The sequence below is a fragment of the Sorex fumeus genome, unplaced genomic scaffold, assembly GCF_029834395.1.
Source record: "Sorex fumeus unplaced genomic scaffold, SorFum_2.1 ptg000014l, whole genome shotgun sequence".
Classification (NCBI taxonomy): Eukaryota; Metazoa; Chordata; class Mammalia; order Eulipotyphla; family Soricidae; genus Sorex; species Sorex fumeus.
This window is the reverse complement of record NW_026606071.1, coordinates 31,395,066-31,421,313: the sequence shown is the minus strand read 5'-3', so window position 1 is coordinate 31,421,313 and position 26,248 is coordinate 31,395,066. Positions and strand designations below refer to the sequence as shown.

General features: G+C 35.5%; 1 protein-coding gene across 1 annotated transcript in view; it reads right to left on the bottom strand.

Annotated features, from left to right (window-relative positions):
• The window catches only part of SPAG16 (sperm associated antigen 16), a 1,095,878-nt gene that overhangs the window by 914,004 nt on the left and 155,626 nt on the right, over positions 1 to 26,248 (bottom strand). Inside the window, 1 exon segment of the mRNA XM_056111979.1 lies at positions 21,202 to 21,326. Coding sequence (XP_055967954.1) covers positions 21,202 to 21,326 — 125 coding nt within the window.

Here is a 26,248-nt window from a genome sequence, read left to right as displayed (position 1 = left end):
CTTTTTGACTAATTTCTTTAAAGAGAACATTAATCATTTCAAAGGAAATGTTTAATATTGTAGCGGGTAGGGCGTTCGCCTTACACGCGGCCAACATGGCCGACCCGAGTTCGATTCCTCTGCCCCTCTTGGAGAGCCCGGCAAGCTACCGAGAGTATTCGATATGCCAGACACAGTAACAACAAAGTCTCCAATGGAGACGTTACTGGGCCCGCTCGAGCAAATCGACGATCAACGGGAGGACCTTTACCTTTACCTTTGGGCTGGAGCGATAGCACAGCGGGTAGGGCGTTCGCCTTACACGCGGCCAACATGGCCGACCCGAGTTCGATTCCTCCGCCCCTCTTGGAGAGCCCGGCAAGCTACCGAGAGTATTCGATATGTCAGACACAGTAACATATATTATATATATATATAATGTATATATATACATACACATATCTGTGGGGAAATACTTACAATGTGACAAATTTGGGGGGTTGCACTACATAAAAATTATTAACATAAAAAACATAAGTCAAAGGTTACAAAAGTTTTAACTGTTTCTTTTATTTATCAAATAAACTAGCCCCAGTAAAATATACAATTTGCTTAATATTATTTCCATTTAGTAAGTTTAAAGTATAAATTAATAGTTTCTTTTACATAAAGTCACTGCTCCTGAGAAATGAATAATTAATTTACTTAACTAAGGTTGTTGCCTTTTATAATGTATTACTGATCTCTAAGTGTTTTTGTTTTTTTAAGTCAGCCAAGAAATGGTCAGAAATTCTTAAAATCTTGAAATTAGTCATCATTTGATATGAATAGAGGATTAGTTGAGGAATCACCATAATCTACATGTATTCTAATTCTGTAATAATCATCTATTCAATACTCCCATATACTTTAAGTATTTTCTAGATTACCTATTATATGTCACTGTCACTGTTCTCCCATTGTTCATCGATTTGCTTTAGCTGTCCCAGTAACATTGTGAGACTTATTGTTACTGTGTTTGTATATGAATACAATGTAAATGCATGGAAATAGTTACTGCATTGTGTTTTTGGGACTAATGATCAGAGTTCAGTGTATTGCTAAAATAGGTTTAACTATATGGCATGCATTTTTAATCCATAATTGATTGAACAGATATATAGAAACACATAGATATAGAACAGAGATACCAACTGCATACTTATAGGTAACAAAAATCCTTATTATGTCACTTCACAGGATTCTTTCTGAGAAATTTAAGATAAGACAATTTTGATGTGCAACTGTCAAAGTACAATTCCACAGATCTTGATGGTACAGCCTAAAGCAAATTTAGAGTATATTTTATGCCTGGTGGTTTATACCACTTTGTTCCTGAAGATTGGCAAAAATAGAGGGAATGTTACATGGACCACTATAGCAGAAATATAAAACAGCACTTAAACAGTATTTTTGTATATTGTCTACTAAAATTTTATAAAAACAAAAATTCAAGTTATTTAAGTTTAAAATACACAGAAATTAAGCAATAAACAAAGACACTAAGATAGATACTAAGATATATAAGGCACTGGTAGATAATTAACAAGGAAAAAAATCCTCCAACCCCATCAAAAAATGGGGAGAAGAAATGAACAGAAACTTTCTCAAAGAATAAATACAAATGGCCAAAAGGCACGATAAATTACTCTACATCACTAATAATAAGAGAGATACAAATCAAAACAGTGAGATATCACCTTACACCACAGAGATTGGCACTTATCAAAAAGAATAAGAACAACCAGTGCTGGCACGGATGTCGGGAGAAGGATTCTCATTCATGTGGTTGGAATTCTGACTGGTCCAGAGTTTTTGGAAAACAATATGGGCATTCCTCAAAAAGCTAGAAATTGATCCAACAATACTTCTTCTGGGAATATACCCCCAGGGTGCAAAAACACAAGGCTGAAATGCCACCTGCATTTGTATGTTCATTGCAGCACTGTTCACAATAACCAGAATCTTGAACCAAGCCAAGTGCCCAAGAACAGGTGATTGGTTAAAGAAACTTTGGTACATATTCACAATGGAATACTATAGAGCTGTTAGAAAAAAAATGAAGTCATGAAATTCACTTATAAATGGACATGGGCATATCATGCTAAGTGAAATATGTTCAGAAGGAAAAGGATACACAGAATGACTGCACTCATTTGTGGGATATAAAAAAATAGAACCACATAATATGAGACTAACAGACAAGAACAATAGAAACAATGGTCAAGACAAATGGTTCATGCTTGGAAGCCTGCCTCAAGGGCTCGGAGAAAGGGCAGTTGGGATAGAGAAAGGTTCATTATGACAATGATGGTTGGAAGTGATCAACTGGATGGGAGATGTGTGCTGAAAGTGGGAAAACAACCAAACATGATGGCCTCTCTGTATCTGTATTGCAAACCATAATGCCCAAATGGAGAGAGAGAGAAACAGAGAGAGAGACAGAGACAGAGACAGAGAGACAAACAGACAGACAGAGAGAGACACAGAGAGAGAGAGAGAGAGAGAGAGAGAGAGAGAGAGAGAGAGAGACAGAGACAGAGAGACACAGAGGGAAAGTGCCTGCATAGAGGCAGGCTGGGTGGGAGGTTGCAGGAGAGATACCGGGGCTATGGTGTGGTGGGAAATGTAAACTGGTGAAGGGATGGGTGTTGGAACGCTGTATGACTGAAACTCCATCTCATGAAAACTTTATAACTGTATCTCATAATGCTAATATATCCTAAACAATGGTAATATTTGTTACTGTGAAATCTGCTGTTGCTTCTTTGCTAGAACATGTGATAACTGCAGCATTGTTTCAGAGAGTTAAAGTGCTGTTTTTCTGTGCATTCAGTTTAGCTATTATCACTGACAGGGCAGAAAACGTCTTCTCACATAGTTAAAAATAAGACCAACCACATAACAGCTGTGTGAGAGAGAAAGAGAATGAGAGACCTAGAGAGTAAGAGAGAAGAGTTCTTTAGCCTGTGATATCCAAAACTGAGCTAGGAACTGCATTTTATTTAAATCACCAAAAGTAATTGGAGACAATTCAATCACAATTTCTTTTTTCAAGAAGATTAGGTGAATAGTCATTGACATCTTTTATGAATGGATTATTAATCCTGAGTTTTTCTTGAAAAGGAGTCTTCCAGGATAATGATTAAAATTTTGGGTATATACCCTTTAATCTTCTCTGTATCATTCCAATTTTAGTATGTGTGCTGCCTGAGTGTAGAGCCAGAAGGAACCCCTAAGCATTGCTGGGTGTGATCCAAAAACAAAAATCAAAATTACTTTTTATAGAGGGCTGGAGCGATAGCACAGCAGTAGGGCGTTTTCCTTGCACACAGCCAACATGGCCGACCCGAGTTCGATTCCTCCACCTCTCTTGGAGAGCCCGGCAAGCTACCGAGAGTATCTTGCCCGCATGGCAGAGCCTGGCAAGCTACCCATGACGTATTCAATATGCCAAAACACAGTAACAACAAGTCTTATGATGGAGACATTACTGGGCCCGCTCGAGCAAATTGATGAACAATGGGAGGACCATGCTTCCAACTTCATATAGAATTCAGATCAGAAATGTTTCTCACCCTGATTACCATGTTATTTTTTTCAATGTATGAATATTCTTCCATTATTAATTTATAAAGACAGGAAAATATACTATTTTAGTATATTTTACTATTTAAAAATATATTATTTCCATCCTGGAGATTGGCCTATAAGTCACCTTGTGGTATATGTCCCTTCTGCATTCTCTCTGGAACACATCTCTCTCTCTCTCCCTTCACATGGCTACACGAAGATTTCTTTAAATAAAGTGATTTTATTTCACTAAAAAAAAAATAAAGTACAACTAGGAGGGGTGAAGAAATAGTACAGAGGTTAAGGCATTTGCCTTGTAGTAGCCAACCTCAGTTAGATCCCCTGAGCCCCAGCAGGAATAATCCTTGAGCACAGAGACAGGAGTAGGTCCTGAATACCACCAAGTGTGCCCCAGCAAACTACCTGCCACCCATGTCTTTCCAACAGAAAAAACCTGCAACTGGGGATTGTATTTTAAAATGTATTTTAATATATGAGGCTTGAATTGCCAATCAAAACTTCTTTAAAATAAATTTATAGGACCTAAGAGATAGTACAGTGGGGTAGGGCTCTTGCCTTGCACATGCCATTGTTCAGGTTAGATCCCTCTTATCCCCTTTGTTGACCCAGTCACTACAGGAGTGATTCCTGTGCACAGAGCCAGGAGTAAGCCCTGAGCACCACTGGCTGTGGCCCCTCCCCCCAAAATAGATAAATGAATAAGCATACTATCTGATCCGACTGGAGCAATAGCACAGCGGGTAGATAGTTTGCCTTATATGCAGCCTACCAGGTTTTGATTACTCTGTCCCTCTCGGAGAGCCCGGCAAGCCACCGAGAGTATCCCGCCCGCATGACAGAGCCTGGCAAGCTCCCAGTGGAGTATTCGATATGCCAAAAATAGCAACAACAAGTCTCACAATGGAGATGGTACTGGAGTCCACTCGAGCAAATCGATGAACAATGGGAGGACAGTGCTACAATGCTACCCTTTAATATTAAAAATTCTTATAAAAATGTGGAAAATCTATATAACTATATATATATATACATATATATGTATATAAGCTATCCACTAGTGCCACCATCATTTTGAATCATGTCAGAGTTATCTCTCAGTGTAAAATATTTAGGCAGCTCCCCTGAAAACATATTTGCCTCTTTGAGAAGACTATTTATGGGTGCTATGTATGGGTGCCCTGGACACAAAGCTAGCCATCTTTCCCTCATCGAATAAAGACTTCACTGGAGCAGAATTTGCATTACATGATAATGTTGGTATTGGAACTCATATTCACACTGTACTATGTACAGTCTCAAGTTCACAATTTTACTACAAATTTTATATATAATCCTCATTGTGTCATAAGTCAGTGTCCAGAGTAATGCACTAAAAAGCTTTTCTGCAATAAAGTTCTCCTAGTGGAGAGGACAAAGTATTTGAGTGGACAATATTCTTTATTTTTACAATTATACCTGGGCAAATTCAGGCATATCTGCAATATCACTGTGAATACTTTTATGTATTTTCCCCCACAATACCTTGTGCTTGAAAATATGCATCAAGGGTTATTACATTATCTCTAGTGGATCATCCAAGTAAATAAAGGCAAAAAGGGTTTTTCCCTAAAGTTTTCCTCTCAACTCTACCTCACAAAAAGCAGACTATCATGGTGACTCTTCAGTAAATATTTTGATTCCTAAATCTGTATCTCAAAACATCTAGATTTATTTTCTCCCTTCAATTGTTTATTCTCCAATATTTGTTACATTGTAAATAACCCCTCTTGACAGTGTGGTCTGAATTCTTTATAATCTTTAGCTTCAGAGAAAATTGAGGGCCCAGAATTTCCCAAGTGACATATATAATGTCGCTTTACCAAATCATCCCTCTTAGTGAACACATTATTTTTGTGTTAGATATCTGAAGAGAAACGAAATAAAGACACTTGAAGCAATGATTTGCTATTCATTGACACATTATCCATTTAACTTCTCTTCACAATCTATGCAGTTATGTAATCTTTTCAAAATGGCCAGTAACTTATCCTTAAAAACACTATGCTTTGAACACAAATGGAACTTTCCATGGTGTCATTCAATAGAATTGCTGAACACAAAAAGTCAGTGACCACTGGTTATAGTGATACCAACTGTACGATATTGCCTAACAAAGCTTCTGTTCCTTTATGGGCTTCAGAGGCACGTTTTGAATCAAGACGTTTCTTTTTCCTTGTTTCTTCTAAACTTGAGGCATTCATATGTTGCTTACTTTTGTATAGTAATCACTTTTTCCTGATTATTATTAATTGCAGGAAAGATCATTTAAAATGTATTGGTTTAGGACTTTTTTGTGTCCATTTTGTAGGGTTTCAAATTTGACAACACAAAGACAAGAAAAAAAAAGTTGACTTCGTAACTACATCAACCTTGTATTAACCAATATGTCAGGTGCTTTTGAATTTCATGAACTCCAGTAATATCAAGGCATTTAGGGCATGCCTAAAATGAATGTTGACAGAAGACAGATGCAACACATATTAGCAAATTAATGTATGTGGACATGCAACCACATAAGCTTCTTAGGACCACACTGCCCACTCTACCACGTGATCAAGGAAGACCGATCATTAAAAAGGTAATGACTCCATTTCAGTGTATGTTATTACTGCAGAATGTCACTAGTCTAAGCGTTGAAGTTTAAAAATCCAGTTAAAAATCCAGTGGTATAGGGCTGGAGCAATAGCATAGGGCGCAGGGCATTTGCCTTGCATGTAGCCAACATGGCCGACCCAGGTTCAATTCCCAGCATCCCATATGGTCCCCTGAGCACTGCCAGGAGTAATTCCTGAGTGCAGAGCCAGGAGTAACCCCTGAGCATCGCGGGGTGTGACCTCCCAAAAAAAAGCAAAAAAAAAAAAAAAATTCCAGTGGTATAGCCTCTTGGAATCAGCAAATGCATATGAAACAAACCATTGTTAAGTGAATATCACTGCACTTTGTAAGAGAATTAGTAAAAAGAGAAAAAAATGCAAACTATTCTTTCAGAAGAGGAGCACAATCTCACAAAGAGATCCAAATCAGACTAACACCTGACAGCATATGCTATGTCTTCACCAAACACTTCATGTACTATTTTGTAAATAATTTTAAATAATCCTTGCAACATTCTGAGAAGTGCTGCTTCCTACTTGATCTGTTCAAAATATATTGCTATGCCTTTATGACCAATACATAACTCATAGCAAGTAAATGGGTGCCTGTTAGCTGTGAAAATTTTCTTTTTGTTGCACAGTAATAAATATTACAAGAACTGGGTCTCAACACAAATAAAAACAAAGAACAGAGTAAACACTCAGAAAAACCTCTAGGGCACATGGGAACACACAAAAACTTGAAGAGGAAGTTGTTTGCATCATTTTATAGAGGTAAACCTGCATAGAAAGCTGCATGATGCTGTTGGTGCTTGTTTAAAATCAGTTTTCTCCTATTGACAATCCCCAGGGGCAATTATAACCCTTTCTATGAGTCAACTAGAGAGAAACCACCTCTACCTCTAGGGTAAGGCTTGGCTATCAAGGTGTAAGTCAGATACAAAACAGGCCATTCTCACTAGCCAGTGTTTATTTGTTTGTTTGTTTGTTTGTTTTAGTTGTTTTGGTTTGGTTTTGTGGTCACCATCCCCCCAACTACCACATATGCAGAGGAATGGGCTCAAAGCTCAGAGTTTGCTCCTACCAGCAAGGGAATCATAAGCATGCAGTGCTATGGACAGAATCTGGGTCAATCATATGCAAGACAAGCACCCTAGCTGCTGTTAATATCTCTTAGGCCCAGGTCACAAATTAATTTAATAACACGCCAATGATACTAGAGGAGGAATTTGCCGACCCTTGGCAAGAAAAAGAACTCTCATTTACTTCCTCTGAGAGTTACAAAATAAGACTATTTTCCTGAATACTGTTGTTACAGAATATGAATCCCAGAAGAGATAAGCTCATTTTGTTACTATAAATGAAGAGCTAGGATCCTGAAGATAATGCTGATACAAAAGACAAAATATAACAGTGAAAGAAGGTAGTTAATTAGAGGTCAAAAACAATGAACCAAGGTGCACCTGAAGTCACTCCTACTTCTGTTTTGATTTTTTTCATATTTTACTTTATTACAGCACCGTGAGTTACAAAGTTATTCATAGTTGCATCTTTGACATAGAATGTCTCTTCACCAGTCCTGCCAACAGTATCATCATCCCTCCACCAGTGTTCCCAGGTTTCCTCTCCTACCCTCCGCCCCCAGACCTAGGCTGTCATCTTGACAGGCACCTTTCAAATTTGGGCTATTGGCATGTGTGTCTCGTGATCAGTCTTGCTGACTCTTTGGTTTAGATATCAAAATCATTCCTCAACACCACCAATGTACCTGAATCCTCTTGGCACCTGATCCCACTGCTTCTCATCTATGTTTCCGACTTCTGATCTTTTCAAATTAACTAATTTTATTTCATGTTTTCAGTCTCCTGCCCCGGCGCCTGACTGTCCTCGCCACCGGGGCCCCTTGGAGGGGAGAGGGTTGAGCTTTCCTCCCCGCCCCTACCAGGGCTCCGGCAGCCAAAGACCTCCAGGACCAGCCACCACCATGCTGAGACCACTCTCCGCACACATGAAGGTACTGGCAGAGGGACAAAGTCACGTGGGTTCCGGGGCTGAGATCTCCAAGCCTACTCGGATTTGGGCCGAGCATTCTCCACCCAGATCCTCCAAATTTCAGTGGGCGGGGTCACACCCACCAACTGGCCCCCTGGTGCCGTGTAATCCCATCAATGGCCAAGACTCAGAGACTATAAAAACCAGCTCCCGGAACCATGCAACATCCTATTATGACATCTTATTATCTCATTCCTACTTTGGACAAACTGGCAGGCTACCGAATGTAGCCTGCCCACACGGCAGAGTCTGGCAAACTCCCCATGGCGTACCCAATATGCCAAATACCAGTAACAATGATGGGTCTCATTCTCCTAAAGAGCCTTGGATATAATCTCAGGGCTAGGATGAAGGAGACGTTACTGGGGCCTGCTCGAGGGAATCGATGATTAACAGGATGATTTGTGATTTTGTTTTGTGATTTCATGTTTTAACCAATTAATGCTACAGTTTCAAAAACTCTCAACAGAAAATTTATCAATATTCAGAAAGCTAGTAGAATCCTAACATGACTCCGGAAATATTTATTCTACAAAGGTATTATCTGGATAGTTATTTAGTAAACTTTGTGTGGGAAGTACTGAGATGAGGGAGGGCAGGTGATAAAATTGGGGAGGGATTCTTATCATCATGAGTGTTAATGCCCTTGCAGGAATATCAATGGGTTCATATGTGAATAAGGTATAGAAGGAAATTAGGTAGGAAGTCATATATTCTAACATTAGGATAATGAAAATACAATCTTCATATACTCCTGGTAGACAAAAATATTTATGAATTTGCACCAAACAACTAACTCTTCCTTTCCCAGTGTCATTTTTTTAAAGGAAGTACCAGTAGCAAACAAAACTTCATATAAATAGATTGTACTTTAATTCTATAAATCAATTTAACACCAGAGATATAATGCGCTAATGAATATATCATGAAAATAAAAGTGCGGAATTAAAAACTACTTAAATGGAATCAGTACACAATGATCTATGTAAACTATAATCACAGGTATTTTCTTTATTAAGTAAAAAATGGATTATGTTAATATTACATTTTGACATATTAACACTAACCAGATATTTAAAGAATGTAAGAGTTTTTAAGGTATTACCTATGATATCTTACTGCATATAACAAGCTTCAGAATTTCTGAAAAATTAATAGTTGCCTTGGAAGTAGGAGGTGTCATGCTAAGTGAACTGAGTGATAAAGTAAAAGATAAACACCAAATGTGGAATATAAAGAAACTAAGAGAGCTATTAGAACAGTGCAAACAAAGCCTGAGGCATGATCAATAGAATTTAAAACAGAGGAAAATAGGCAAGAGAAGGCAGGAAGGGATGGTAGGACAGTGGTTTCCAGAGGTAGGTGGGGAGAGGTTGATGTAGTAACTCAGTAACTATACAATGACTTGAAGCACTTAAAACTATGATACCTCAACAAAAAAACTTAATTTAAAAAAGAAGTTAAACTGTCAGTGTATATATGCTTTGGTATTGAAGACATAAATTATATTCTTACTCTCATGAAGAGAAACCAAAACTATTTCTATTTTTTAAAAATTAATACTTCAAATTAAATATCATTTCTAAACTGACAATGTTGCCAAAGCTTTCAATTAATTATAAAATTAATTTTTGGAATTAAAAATATCATTATTGCCATTAAGTTCTTTACTCACAGCAAATAAAACACTACTTTAGGGGCAAGAGTGATAGCCTGGCCTCAACAGGTAAGAAGATAAGGTGTTTGTTTTGCACATAACCACTTGGGTCTCTCGTTGACACTCCATATGGTCCCCTGACACTTGCTAGGAGTGATTTGCGAGACCCGAGTCATGAGGAAACCCTGGGCATTGCCATGTGTGGCCCCCCACCAAAAAAAACAAACGCACAAATTTGTGTTTTATAAAATAAACATTGTAATAATGTTGCAAATCTGTATAGTTGGTTCCAATATTCTCATAATATAATCTTTTATCATGATCACTACCATCCTGTTATTCGTTGATTGCCTCGAGCAGGCCCCAGTAATGTCTCCTTCGTCCTAGACCTGAGAATTTTAAAAAAGTGCCATATTCAAGGCTCTTTCAGAGTTAGGAGAATGAGACCCATCTTTGTTACTGATATTTGGCATATTGGGTACGCCACAGGGAGTTTGCCAGACTGCCGTGTGGGCAGGTTACATTTGGTAGCCTGCCAGTTTGTCCAGTTTGTCTAATCTTTTATAAGAAATGAAAATAAAAAAAAGAAATGAAAACGAATAAAGTACATTTGTGTGGTAAAGTTTTGATGAATTATAAAGGACACTAATCATGAGAATTATGAGAATTTTGCTATCTCCAATAATTGCAAAAACCCTCATATTGTGTGAATGCGATATAAAAAGAAAATATGATTATACATAAACAAAAATTTAACTAAAGCAACTACATTTGACATTGTATGTCTGAAATTTATAGTTTTTCCCTTTATGTAACAATATTCTTTAAATGATCATTATAGGCAATCTGTACAAACCAGTTGTCAATATAAAGGTCTACTTATGTTTATGCAAAACATTTGCTCTTTTACTTAGTAATGAATCTTGAAATACAGAAAAACATGGTTCTTTTATGACTGTTGGTGCTTTTACCATTTCCTTAAATGGAAATGTGCTTATCTAGGTTGTGGAAAACTCTGAAGACAAATAATATCGAAACATGTGGATATTGTTGTTGACCTGGGCTTGATGCCTGGCACCACCTATGGTCTCCTACGCCCCATCAGAAGTTGTATCTGAGGACAGAGGCCTGAGCACAGCTGTGTGTGACCCAAGTACTCTAACAAAAACAACCAATATCATCTCCAAATATTTAGAAGCCCTTATGACCTAAAAGTTACCAAAGGGAAGTGTCAGATGACGATAGAGAATTGGGAATTGTTGCTTTCACTGTCAAACAATCTTCCAGAGTGCTTTATTTCACATATTTTTAAGGTACAATTTAACATGATGATGATGTATAGAATGTAATAAAGAGGTCATAAAGGAAATGGAATACTCAGGTACATAGAGAACTTGTCAATTAGCAAAATTCTTTCTTTCTCCTCTATGAAGATATCAACACTGAAATATCTTCATCTACTTTCTATCTCAGATATTATCCATGAGTGTAATGTCACCTTCACCCAAAACAAAGCTGGTAGGTTAAGAAAAGGAAAGTATTTGTTATTATATGACTTGTGGTTCCTCAAAAGATCATAGTATATAACCATATTTAGACTATATCTGTGCTACTAAAACTTCATAAAGTATTCAGTGTGATTTAAGGAAGCCTTCGATTGGGGTGTGTTTGTTTCATTTTTTATTAAAGTTCACATTATTTTATAACATCAAAAGGAAAGAATTTAAGATTAAGATTATTTCATTTTTCTATTGCTTGTTATTATGTTAAAAAGTGAGTGACACATGGGAGCCTTGTGGACAGCAGGTATGAGCCGGGGATGTGGGGGCGACTAAAACCTCATGGGAAGGGGGGCGTTCCGGTCCGTCCTTCACGCCCTACCGAGGTCACCAGTTGCCCCCCGCGAGCGGCTCTCCAGCACGGCCACGGCCCCAGAAGCACAAGGACTTAATGCAGAACCCGGCAGCTTGGAGCAGAAAAGTGAATGGACTATGCGTTAATCCAGGCCATCAGGTCTGTCCAGAGGGGAAAGGGTGTTGCCCCAGTCGCCTTCTCCTCTCTGGAAAGAAAGATGGCGGCCGCATGGGAGCCTTGTGGACAGCAGGTATGAGCCGGGGGTGTGGGGGCGACTAAAACCTCATGGGAAGGGGGGCGTTTCGGTCCGCCCTTCATGCCCTACCGAGGCCACCAGTTGCCCCCCACTAGCGGCTCTCCAGCACGGCCACGTCTCCAGTGCACAGAAACCAATTTCTTAACTATCTGACTTTCAGTAGAAATACTTCCAGGTTCAATAAGTAAAATAGCAGAAATCCAAAACCAACATTTAATTCTTGAACCCAGCTGTAGAAAGCAAATCACTTCACAATGCTTTTTCAGCATGTCTGATTTGGGGGGGGGGTAAACTCTAAATAATAGTGGTGAATCTTTTATTGAAGCAATGAATCTAATCAAAGCAGATAGAGTGTTAACTAGAATTCATCTGCCCCACAGGGACTGGGAGGGGTGGGGGGTGGGGTTTTATTGGGGTTCTTCATGGTAAAAAATAGGTTTTGGTAAAGGGAAATGTGTTTGATATTTGCATGACTGAGACCTAAACCTGAAAGCTTTGTAACCTTTCCCACGGTGATTCAATAAAGAAATAAAAAAAAAAAAAGTGAGTGACAGTTCAGAAAGAAAACTCTTGGAACTGAAAAATGACAGCGAATAATTTCTGATCACTAAATCAGATTTTATAAACAGAGGAAGGAGCATGGACTTCAAAAAAAGGCATGCTTAATCAGTTTTATCAAAATTTATGAAAATATGTGCTATATATTTATACTAATCCTTAGATTTAGGAGAGCAATCATTTACTATCTTTAGCAGATTAAAACAATAGTAAAACAGATACAGGTTGGAAATTGTAGAAAAACAGAAAGAAAACAAAAGACAACGTCTCTGTTAGGGAATAAAGTTTAAGACTTCATAAAAAAAAAGCCTTTGACTAAAAAACTAGCCCAAGTACCTTTCAAAATCACCTTTTAAAAAGTTTCTTTCTATAGAGTATGTGACCTGCTGAGGAGACCTGTAACGTCTCCTTTATGTAATTAACTCAATCATTCATTTCTTCACTTGATAAACTATGTTTTAAAGTCAACTTTTTCTCAAGCTGCTCGAGCGGGCCCAGTAACGTCTCCATTGGAGACTTTGTTGTTACTGTGTCTGGCATATTGAATACTCTCGGTAGCTTGTCGGGCTCTCCGAGAGGGGTGGAGGAATCGAACTCGGGTCGGCCATGTTGGCCGCTTGTAAGGCGAACGCCCTACCGCTGTGCTATGCCAGACACAGTAACAACAAAGTCTCCAATGGAGACGTTACTGGGCCCGCTCGAGCAAATCGACGATCAATGGGAGGGCCTTTACCTTTACCTTTACCTTTCTCAAGCTGCATACTATCCGCATAGAAAAGAAAATAGTCCTTTAACTAAAGTGATTGTAAGCAGTAAATTATTCAGATATTCAGCTGAATAATTAGTAAACAAAATATTTGCTTTGATTTAAAATACAAATGCCTACCATTGTTTGAAATCCTATGAAAGGTGAGGATAATTTAAACTTTTGTTTTAAGCAAAACTTCTCAAAAACTCCAATAACTAAGAATACAATAAGTGCAACCAGTTGAAACATCGCATTTAATGATAAGACAAAGAAAATATACAGGAAATAAATGTGTGTATAGTTAATTACAATATCATTATGGTTTGTGGAATGTATAATATTCCAAAATTCCTTGTTTCACTGTATTTACATACTACTCCATCCATCAAAGGGGACTAGTTTCTCACAAACATTTGCTGGCCTGTGGTTTGCTTTTGCCACATACAAATAGAATACAAATCACAACATGGCTTGGGCCTAGGGACCATGTACTAAGAGAAGTAACAATCTGTGGATATATTCTTTTGACAGTAATTTTTTTTTAATTTTATTCCCCAAACTGAAAAGATATTCTAAGGAATATGAGCACAGTTTCATTTTTTAAAAATTTTTTTTCCCAGTTTCATTTTTACCAACCTGAATTAATAGGGGGGATTTTTATGCATTGTTGGCACTACACATAATTGCTATATATAATTATAATATGTCTAACAATGCCTTCTTGTAGGTCACTGTGGTTATTACTATGGATCTAGATAATTAAAATAGAATGAAAAACTGTTATAGCCCCAGAAGGATAACAGTCATTCTCTCTCTCAGTCTAAAACACTGAAATTGAAAGTACTTTGTGCATCATCTGTGACCAATGAAAAGGTCTTTCCATAATTTTAGCTATTAAGTAGACCCGAAGAACAAATCAGAAACCTTCTGGAGGATGACAGCTGTTCCACAAACCAAAGTGCCTGAATAAAGTTAGTTTAAATTCTGAAGATAGAGTGATGCAAGGGCATTAAAGACAAACTAAAATAAATTAAAAATATATTCTACAAACAAAAGTGATGTTTTTATTTACAGAGCTTACCCAAACAGATAAATCATTAAATTGTATGTTTACATTTAATGTAAATTCACGTACTTTTCTTCCTTAAAAGAATATAAAGTTAATGACATAAACATCATCTTTATTTAAAGGAAGTCAACTAAATACCTTAACTCTTTGACAGTATTCTACAGAATAAGCACAATATACCTTTAAAATACAAAAGATGTTTTAACTTATTCAAAAAAACTTTGATTACAGCAGTTCACATGTATGTACTTATATTCATTTTAAGGAGAATTTTCTTAATAATTTAATAAACCATAATTGTTTTAATATTCAAAGTTTAAATATAACAGTTGCTATAAAATTAATGCTGCTTGTTTGGATATATAAAAACACACACACTGTCCTCCCGTTGTTCATTGATTTGCTCAAGCAGACCCAGTAACGTCTCTATTTTGAGACTTGTTGTTACTGTGTTTGGCATATTGAATCCAGGCTTTGCCATGGGGGTAAGATACTACCTGTAGCTTTCGGGGCTCTCCAAGAGGGGCAGAGGAATCAAACCTGGCTCTGCTGGGCTGGCTGCGCGCAAGGCAAACACCGTACAGCTGTGCTATCGCTCCAGCCCATGGATATATAAATATAATATTTATCTCATTGTAAAATGTAATAAAATATAAGTTCTTTCATCAATATAGAATCCATATCTCAAAACTAACATTTTAATTTGCAACTAGAGGTTTTTAAAATGTGTATCCTTTACATTAAGATAAATTATGATGCATATTGGTCCATGAATAATTTTTTCTTTATATAATAGCTATCATTTTAGCCTATCTTAAAGAATATTTAGTCACCTTCTCTTTATTTCTGTTATGTGTCTGTGGAATTTCCTGGCAGTGTATTAAGTGTCATATATACTCAGAGTACAGTTTTAAAGAAGCCACCTATGTCACAGTCCTCTTGGAAGTTCAACAGCCTTCCCCAAGCTAATCATTCCTTCATGATTCTAAATGAATCCTTCCCTTAACCTTTCCCATAAAAATATAGACCACTGTATTCCACACACTCTGACTAGAAGTCTCAGAAGATGATTATCCTCCCGTCTCACCCTACAACCAACCTGGCAGAAAATTCTGTTGCCTCATCAAAATAGAAATCCAATCATTTAGCATCTATGCCAGTTTCATACTAGCCCAGAAAATCTTTACCTCTCTCTCAGATTATGAAAGAATTCCTAATAGGGCTGCCTTCTTTTATCCTTAACCCCTAAAACAGCCACATTTCCATCAGCAGTCAGAGCTATCATGTGTAAATCACAGCATAGCTCTTCTCCATACCCTCTAATTGCTTTTCAACATATGTAAAATAAAATTCAGAATCCTCTTTACTATAATTTATAAAGCTATAAGTTACACCTCCTTTGATATCTAAGCATCTAATATCATTTTCTCCTTCATCTCTCTGAACTCATTTCTTGATCCTAAGCAACTTGTTGAAATATTTGGGGCATGTTTTCACCTCAAGAACTTTGTATTTGCTATCTCTCACTCTGATTTTCTGCCCTCCCTCCATGGCTCATTTCTTTCTTTATTTATTTCAGGTTTTCATTGCATGCCACTTTCTCAGAAGAGCCCTGGTAATACTTTTTAAGACTAAAAGCAACGTGAACTCTATTTCTTCCTATTCAGGTATATATAGTCTTCACACATAGCATATATATGTTCTTTATTAGTTTCTTAACTATTCCCTGCAATAAATATATGCTTGCTGGGAACAAATGTATGTATGTTTAATTTCCAGAACGGAACCTGGCAAAATCTAAGTTTTTAGTAATACAAATAAGTAAATGTAAAAGTAACTTCTTATGTTTAAATAAATTTCATTCATCTTCCAAAACCTTGTCATATTTTTTTAAAAAAGTATTATATATTAATTAGGTAGCTAATATCTCAAAATTTGATAAATATTAATGATCACTGAAAGTAACAGATGACTCAAGTATGTAGGATTTTCAGAAGGTAGCTCATCACTTTCAGTTCTTTGAGTCCTGCTATGTAGAGGAGGTCATAGAAAGATGGGACTCCCTACAGAAGTCTTAGGGATTGGGCCTGGAAATGATACCTACATACTTCTATCAGAATAAGTCACACGCATGAACTAAATTCAAGGACCTGGGATAGAAGAAACTAGTGAGTGTCTAGCTAGTCTATGATGCCACACATAAACTTTGAAAATACTAATGCTTCTAGTTCCTTTTTCAATCTTTATAAAAAATTTTCTTTTTGCTTTTTGGGGTCACACCTGGTGATGCACAGGGGTTACTCCTGGCTCTGCACTCAGGAGTTACTCCTGGCGGTGCTCAGGGGACCATATGGGATGCTGGGAATCGAACCCAGGTTGGCCGTGTGCAAGGCAAACGCCCTACCTGCTGTGCTATCTCTCCAGCCCCCCTAAAATATTTTAATTTGTGCTTGTGTCTGCTGAGATGAAGGAAGGAAATAAAGTAGACTGATGGAAGAAGGGAAGATATTGGTAATAATCTTTAGGATCATATTCTCTTTAAGTATGTTCCAAAAGATAGGTAGCATTTGAGCTGAGGTGATAAAGATAAAAATTAATCCAGCTAACAACCTGAGTGCCTGAGAACAGATGACTAGATTAGGAAACTATGATACATCTACACAATGGAATACTTTGCAGTCACCAGGAAAACAGAATCATGAAATTTTTACATTTCATTTCATTACATTACATGGAAGGATATGAAGAGTATCATGCTGAATGAAATGAATTAGAAGGAGAGGGAGAGACATAAAATGATTTCACTCATTTCTGGGATATAAACAAAAACATAGTATGAGACTAATATCCAAGACAGCAGAAACAAGGGCCAGGAAGACTGGTCCACTGTCATAAGCTTGCCACAAGTAGAGGGGTCAGTTAGGATAGAGAAGGAACAACTATGACAATATTCCTAACTGACCACTCTTAACAAGAATTGAGTGCTGAAAGTAGGTAAAGGGATAAACATGACAACCTGTCAGTACCTGTATTGCAAACCATAATGCCCAGAAGGAAAGAGAAAAGAGTTTGCCAAAATCAAGATAAAAGATTAAGTTTTTAGAGGGGAAGGAAGATTTCTTTTGGGGCATGATCACTTTAGAGAAGCCTATTAGATTAGAACGACAGGTCAATGAAAGTGATAGTACATAAAATTGCTAATAGAAGAATAGTACTAAAAGTCTGAGGATGATGTGATCATCTGAGAAAGTATAATTTCTGAAAAAATAAATTATGAGGCTAAATTGCAGGGCCATCTACAAACCAGAAGTCTAGCAGAAGAGCAGCAGACTACTGAACACATCTGTTGTATTGTCAGGAAATCTGTTAGATACCAGAATCATACCAATAACTGGAGTCCAGAGAGAAGAAATAGGATGGTCCATTGAATTGACTGAAACTGAGAAGTGAAGAAAAGGAGGGAACAGTCAATGTGTCATATGGCTCACACAGAAGTGACAAATGATTGACAAGAGTAATTTCAGAGCTGAAGAACTGAAGGACATAATGTGAAAAGCAAGTGGAAGTTATCAGCCTAGTTAGCATCTGTCAACAATTCCAGTAAAAATCACAGTATATTGAATGGGTCTGTGGCCAGAAAAAAAATAATACATGGAAGTTACTAAATTTGGGATTATGGGAAATGTAACTATATTTGGGATTATGGGAAATGTCCTGCAAAAGTAGAAAAAAGATGCCTACCAAATCAGAAGTTTAAAAGAAAAAGTCCTTGACTAATCATTTTTAAAATCTTTTGGGTTCCTTGACCTATAAAATTACATTGTATAAAAAAATACACATTAGAAAGACATTAAAAAATTTCAAATTATCTGGAACTTAAAATGCACTTATTTTATTATAATATTGCTAGAAAATAGCAAGTATACATCTATAAATGTGCTTTTCCAGGAAAGAAAAATATAATTAACAAATTCAAAAACTTTGTACAACCTAATTATTTATCTTAATGTCCAAGTTAAAGTAATTATCCCATGTCTGGCTTGTTAGGGGAGAATACAGGAGGATGTTGGCCAAAATCTTAGGTTATAGTTGTATCTTACTAGTGAACTAGTTTGCCCATTTGTGAAAACAGAATATTTTCTCTATTTTGGTGAATAATTAATGTGTTGAGTAGTCATCATTTTGCAGGTTGTTTTTGTGCTAACCAAACCTGATATAAATTCTGTTTTCTCAAGATCTCTGAGCCTCCTTTGTATCTTTAAGTCATAGTGCATGTGTTCTCCTTTATAGATGGGTATGGAAAAGGAATAAAAATATGGAAAATAATAACTGTATTATAAAATAAAATTCTCAGACAAAACACATATGATGAACAGAAAACAACTGAATCCTGCTGTTATTATAAGCTTAGGAAAATATTTTATTTGGTATATTTTATCATTTTATTACTATTTTATTCACAGTTAAGCAATCATAAATTACATCAAAACTTTATTACCATTTATTGCTAACTGATAAAATAAAAATAAATCCAATCAGGAAAACTAGTGAAAGTTCTTCAAATAAACATATAGTTGATTCATGTGATTCATTAAATATTATATTAAAGAGCTGTAAATAGCAAGATCATATGTGTTTGTGGCATAAGGGGGTTGGGTGACTTGATATTTAGTGTACAGAATATAAAGCATAAAGTTATTTTAGAGCACAAAAATTTACATTTTAAATTTATATTACAACCTGTTCATAAAAGTAGTGGATGTGTATGCAGGGAAAAAAGGTAGACTAGAAGAAATAAATACAGGACAAAGAAGACAAATGGTGTCTAAGAAGGAAGAAATTGATGACCACTCAATAAAGACCTAGAGAAATTAACTGTCCCAAAATCACAGTTTAATTTTCTCTGGAGCCATAATCCTCCAGAAAATTAGTTGCATTAGTTCTACTAGTGATTGATTGATTGACTTTTTTACTGCCTAACTCATAATGCTAGAATCTTGTCCTCTAATAGACTATATGATGTAACAATTATTTTTCTTGGGATATTCCTTGAATTGCAGCACTATCAGGACAGTTGTCTTCCTAAGTGCTGCAATAAATTAAATTGAAATCCAGAATTATCTTTGAATAAGAGTGAAGTGTTTCCCTCTATCTCTCTATACATTTTGACAAAGTAGAATATTTTCCCTCACTACCACTTAATTATTGGACTGAAAAACAGTTCACACTTCCTCATAAAATAAATGTTCTCAGCACCTTCAGTTAGTGCTCAGATCATGCCTAAGTATATCAACAGACTACTACTACCAATCAAGGTCCATGATTACAGAAAGAAAGAACTCTATTCTTAAACCTTCTTATAAGCCAGTTGTGTTTACTATCATAGTGTAATTAAATATTAATCAAGGGGATGAAATATAAGTGTGATAAGGAGAATTGCTGTCAGTGAAAATAATGCTTTGGAAAGGTAGAAAGAGCATTATCTGAATTTGAAGTTCTTATTTTAGATTAAGGAAAACACAAAATTGAAATTCTAGATGAATTATTGGTATCACTTAAGCACAAAATATGGTGTAGAATTCCAATCAATAGTCACTTAATCAAAGACAAAAGCATGGACTTACATCAAAAGTCTGACATGTGAATATAAATGTACAGTTTTAAGACAAAATGGAGTACTTAAGGTATGAATGCATCATTTTTATGTTTCCCTTTACTAAAAGACGATTTTAATTCATAACCCTACTGTTTTTGTTCACGGAAGGTAAAATCATACCTGCTGTGCTATTAAGAAATAGATCATAGACATATTCTTATTACATGGAAATAACTAAACAGAAAGCAGAAGACAAATACAGTTATTAAGAGCAAAGAAAATGTTGCTAACTAAATTTTTACTTACCACAGGGAAAACATAAGTATAATATTAGAGTTGGTTAATATCCTGTTCTGAGTTCATTGTCCTACTTAAGTATAATTGGACCATATATACTATTTCCACATGTTTTATTTTATGAAATCAAAGATTTTTGAAGATCAAGAAAGCAAAATTTTTGAATTACATAAAAAATATGGGGAAAGAACATTGCTTACTTATGCCATAATCAATACTATACATCTATGATATCTACCCAAGCTGACAACTTACTAAAATTGTAATGAACTATAGATCTATATATGAAATGTATGTAGTTAAGGATTCTCTAGAGATATTTTATTAAAATATAAATAAACTGAAATTATATTTAGAAAATTTTTAAGTATTCCTTAAAAATAAAAATATACAAATTTATTAAAAATGCATTTTAATAAGAAGTTTATATAGTTTTATCTTTAAACTGATGTGATTAAAGTTCTCAAAACTATGTTTCTCAAACCAAAGCAAACAAACGATTTCTTAATCGAAGAAAAGAACAACACACAATGGCAAAATTCTAAGTAAAATTAATGAAATACATAATCGCTGAGATCTTTTATTAAAAATAAACCCTAGAGTCCTCCCTAAAATCCATTTATGCAACATTGTCCATTGAACTGCAACCTCTGTAATCCCAGAATAGTGCACTTGGTCTATACTGCCACCAAGTGCCTAAAGTCATTCCTTTTCAGATTCTTGCAGAAGTTCTAAATAGAATATTCATCTAGCACTTTGGAAACAGACGAACAGCAAAACATTTCGGCCCTGAATGTTGAAAAAGGGTGACTCAATTCAGACATACAATAAAATATCAAATGTATGAATATGAAAATCAATGCTCCTACCAGGTCACAGGAAGTTGATGAAGTCTAAATACATTATTCAGCGTGAAGTCGGCTTTCCCAGAAGTGTTTTCATTACTCACAGTCAGACTTGAATTTTGATCTATATCAGTAGGATATTCTGACTCCTAGAGAAAATATAAACTGGTCAATGTTTAGTAGCCAAACCACTGCATATATTAATACTGTTTGAATTAATACAAGGTTACAGCATAAATATTGTTATATTCTATAAGGACTTATGCTCTCCTAATTTTAACAAAATATGCAAAAATCATAAATAGGTCATACTTATTTCCATTTTTAACTGAATGCTATATTGTCAAAAATACTTGAAAATATTTTTCAGAATTACAATAAGCGAAAAGAAAAGTTGTCTTATATTAATGGTCCTTTGTCCATTTTCAGTATGTGCCTCTCACCAAAAATACTATCAATGATATCTGTGATTACTCTTATACTCTTGTTTTCTACAAATCATGGACTAAAAGTATTTTGTTGTTACAAAAGAAAAATGAGCTACTTTGTGCACTATAGTTTCATTTTATTATTATTTTTAATTTTTTAATTGAATTACCATAAGATATACTGTTACAAGCTTCTTCATGATTGTTCCAATACCCACCCCTTTATGGATGTTTAATTTTCAACATGAGAATAATTTGTGCGGGGCTGGAGTGATAGCACAGCGGGTAGGGAGTTTGCCTTGCACGCAGCCAACACGGCCAACACAGGTTCGATTCCCAGCACCCCATATGGTCCCCTGGGCACCGGCAGGAGCAATTCCTGAGTGCATGAGCCAGGAGTAAACCCTGATCATTGCTGGGTGTGGCCCAAAAAGCAAAAAAAAAAAAGAATAATTTGTGCAATGTCAATTATTTAATCATTCAAAAATATTTATAAATATTATTTTATTCCATGTATTATGTAAGCAAAGGGTTTAATAAGTGAACAAATCTAAGGAAGTCTTGCCTGGGCAGAGGTTAATATCACTATGGATTTTAAAATATATCCCCAGAGAAAATAATTGTAGAGCCGATTTTCATAATGAAGTACTTTTCCAGATTAACAAAATAATAGTCATATGGAAGTTTCACATACTTCACGGGAAAATGCTCAAACATATCTTATCAACTGACATAACTACTGACACTGTAATATCTCTATTTTCTGTTTTAAATATTTTTAAATTAGACCACCCTCTAATATCAACTATTTTTATCTATTTAACATTTTTTTAATGCAGGTTCATATGCTTAGTCTGGTTTGAAAAAATAGTACATGTTATAGGTGTTTCATTGATTCATCTACTTTACTCTCATGCATAAACCTGGTTTTTTTTTTTTTTTTGCATTTTTTGCAGTCTCCCAAGTAGTGAGGAGATACAGGAGCCCAACCTAATTTTATCTATGTTGAAGTTTGCATCCTAACTTGAAGACAACATGAACAGTAAGTAGGATTTATACCCACAAAGTGAAAATAGCCATAGAAAATTTTTGTTAGTTCACATATAAAACTGTAGTTCACTCAGGTACATTTATAAAAACCCTTGATTAAACTTGTTTTAGAAATCTTATTTTTTTTGTAATTATATAATTGGGACTTCTGTCTATTCCTCTTCTGTGGTAGCTTTATATTAATAATAATCCTTGGGTTTGAAATAGTATGATCATAAATTTTCATGCTGGCAAATACAACAAGGTAGATCAGAGTCCAATAAAATAATTTTTGACTAGATGTAAGTACCTAGAACCATAAAGTTGTTACTTTTATAAGCATTGTTAAACTAATTTAACAAGATATTTAATGATATCTAATCAGCTGGGTTACTAAAGCCTAAAAAATTATGGGCTACTTGGTAAAGCTCAGAAGAACATGTATAAAAGATAAAGGAAGTAAAATGTATCTCAGAGAAATCTTTCAAGCTAATATTACCCTTTTTTTGTATTAACTAAGCACAATTAGCAGCTCCCAATGTCTCTTTTTTGTCAGTGGTTACCAATCCTGACTATATGTAGCTTTTTGGAGGGATAGGTATTTGATCATTGTATAATTAAAACCCAAGTACAAAAAATTGTAAGTCTACAACTGTACCTCATGGTGTCTCACTAATAAAAATTTAAAATAATAAATAAATAAATAAATAAATAAATCCTCATCGCTTAGTCCCATCACAGACCTACTAAGTAAAACTTTTGGGGGCAAGACTGACCTTTATTTTAAATTTTACAATTTGTAATAAATAAGGATTGGAAATGCTGCCATTTCCTAGTAATTCAACTTAATCACATAATAACATGTGAACTTCCCCAGATATTAATATGTGACAATTATTTAATAACTTTCTGAATAGTCTTTTCCCATCCGTAAAATACTGCCAAATTTTATATTTGGCCCATAGTACACTTCAAGGATTGAGTGGACTATGGAAAGTGTAATCTTTGTAAAGCACTTTTTAATATGCGAGGTATTTAATAAATCCTAAAAAAATCTATTTATGCGAATATTCTTATTATTTCCATGGTTCATTTCAACTGGCACTATTTCCTATCCAATCATTTAATATATCCACTATCGAAGTATAATTTGAAATTTAATAGACTCCTAGGATATTGATCAAAGAAACGTGATTTAAATAATTCTATCAGAATCCTAGTGTCATATCCAGTTAACATTGGATCTCAATCTGTCCGAGTACACTGTTGATCAAAGGCGCTCTTGTTTCACTAGATGTCAAGATTAAAAAATAATATTGCTGGCTTTCTCTTCAAGCCTGTATTTTCCTTGAACAAGTATCTTGCATGCTTGTCTCTATATTTCATTACTTGCTTATTTCCACTCTGAAGAAGCATATGTTCTCCTTTGAACATATTTCCTCATTCTCTCCTCTCACATCATTATAAATAAATTTTGTTAAATAAAAACTACCTTGTTTCACTATAATAATAGTAATAATTGTATTAATGGTAAGGTGATAATGATTCCCATTTGTATATTAATATTCACTGTATCACTGTCATCCTGTTGTTCATCAATTTCCTCGAGCAGACACCAGTAACGTCTGCATTTGTCCTAGCCCTGAGATTTTAGCAAGTGCCACATTGGAGGCTCTTTCAGGGTCAGGGGAATGAGACCCATCATTGTTTCTGGGTTTTGGTATATCTAATACGCCACAGGGAGCTTGCCAGACTCTGCCGTGTGAGCAGGATACTCTTAGGAGCCTGCCAGGTTCTCCAAGGATGAGAATAGACAATAAGAGGTCACACAGTCACAAATGTGGCTGCACGCTTCTGGGAGCTCGGTTTTATATTCTAATACTAACATTACTAACATTAATATTATAAATCATAATATTTCTGCTTATATTCAAAGCATGAAATGACTCTCTTCTTTTCCCTAGACATATCAGTTAGGCATACTGTGCATCTATCTCTTACGGGAAAGAAAAATAACCTATATGACTCCCTCAACTCCTTTTCAGGTACCTGTATCCACATCATTCAGCACATTCAGAACATCGACATTATTCAGCATCATTTCCTTTCCTTTGATTGCACCAGTATTCATGGTAATTTCCTTAGCTGGTTTTGAACCTAAAATTGAAAACAGTTCACTCCAGAATTTAAAGCTTTTGGGCAACACTGTCAGGCACTGAATATCAGATGATGATCATAAGTAGAATACCCTCTTTCATTTCAAAAACTCAGACTCATAAGTAGGAACAAATGTGAAAAAACAGACTACTGATAAATGCTAAGTAATAAATATGTAGAAGTCAGAAATGCAAATTTGGACTTCAATATATAAATTTTATTTGCTCGAGGTAAAGGTAAAGGCCCTCCCGTTGATCGTCGATTTGCTCGAGCGGGCCCAGTAACGTCTCCATTGGAGACTTTGTTGTTACTGTGTCTGGCATATCGAATACTCTCGGTAGCTTGCCGGGCTCTTTGAGAGGGGCGGAGGAATCAAACTCGGGTCGGCCATGTTGGCCGCTTGTAAGGCGAACGCCCTACCCGCTGTGCTATCGCTCCAGCCCAATAAATTTTATTAGTTGTAGATATTTGTACTGCATTGATTAAATATAGTACATAATAGATAATAAACAGATCAATTAAAATACATTGAGGCATATTAAATAAAATATTCCATTGAATCTAGGCCAAATAAAAGATTAATGTGGAATTTAATATTAAAGATAAAATACTTTTTATTCTGAGATAAAGATAGATGAAATAAAGCAAGTTATATATTCCAATGTCTCAGTCATAACATCTATTGATAAACTTTCTTTTTTAAAAAATCTTAGTATAGCACCTTGGTTTACAAAGTAATTCACACTGAGTTTTAGACATACAGTATTTCAGCTCTGATCCCTTTGGCTTGGGGGCCATGCATGGCAATACTCAGGGTTTACTCCTGACTCTCCACTTAGGAACCACTTCTGGTGGTGTTTAGGGGACCATATGGAATGCCAGGGTTGATAAAATTCTTAACATATGTAAGTATTTAATCTGACTCAAAGAAAATCAATGATAATTTTGAAAATGCTTATAAAAGTTTGCTAAAATTAAGGTTATAGATATCACTCATGGGAATTAGCATATGACTTGCATATATAAGGCCCTGAGTTTGATTCCTGAATCTAGATGGTTTAATGAACACCACAGGGAATCACCTTGAAAACCCTGTATCATTGGGCTGTTGCTGCCCTACAAAATATAACAGTGAACAAAAATTTAAAATTATGTTGACATGTATAATAAACTAGAAAAAATTTCCCTGAAGTTTATAGTATCTTAATTTTACAGCTAAGACTCAATAAGTAATCTAAATCTAAACAAGAAATCTGTATCTAAATGACTCCAAGTCTAATGAGTATTCCACGTAGAAACAATATTTATATAAAATGATTAAACAAAAATGGAATATTTCTTTAATCGCTGAAATATTAAATTTAAACAGCCATTATTTTTACTGACTATAGCAACACAAATATACAGAACTTGGGATGAGTTTTAACCCATTTAACCTCTTCAAATACAATACTAAA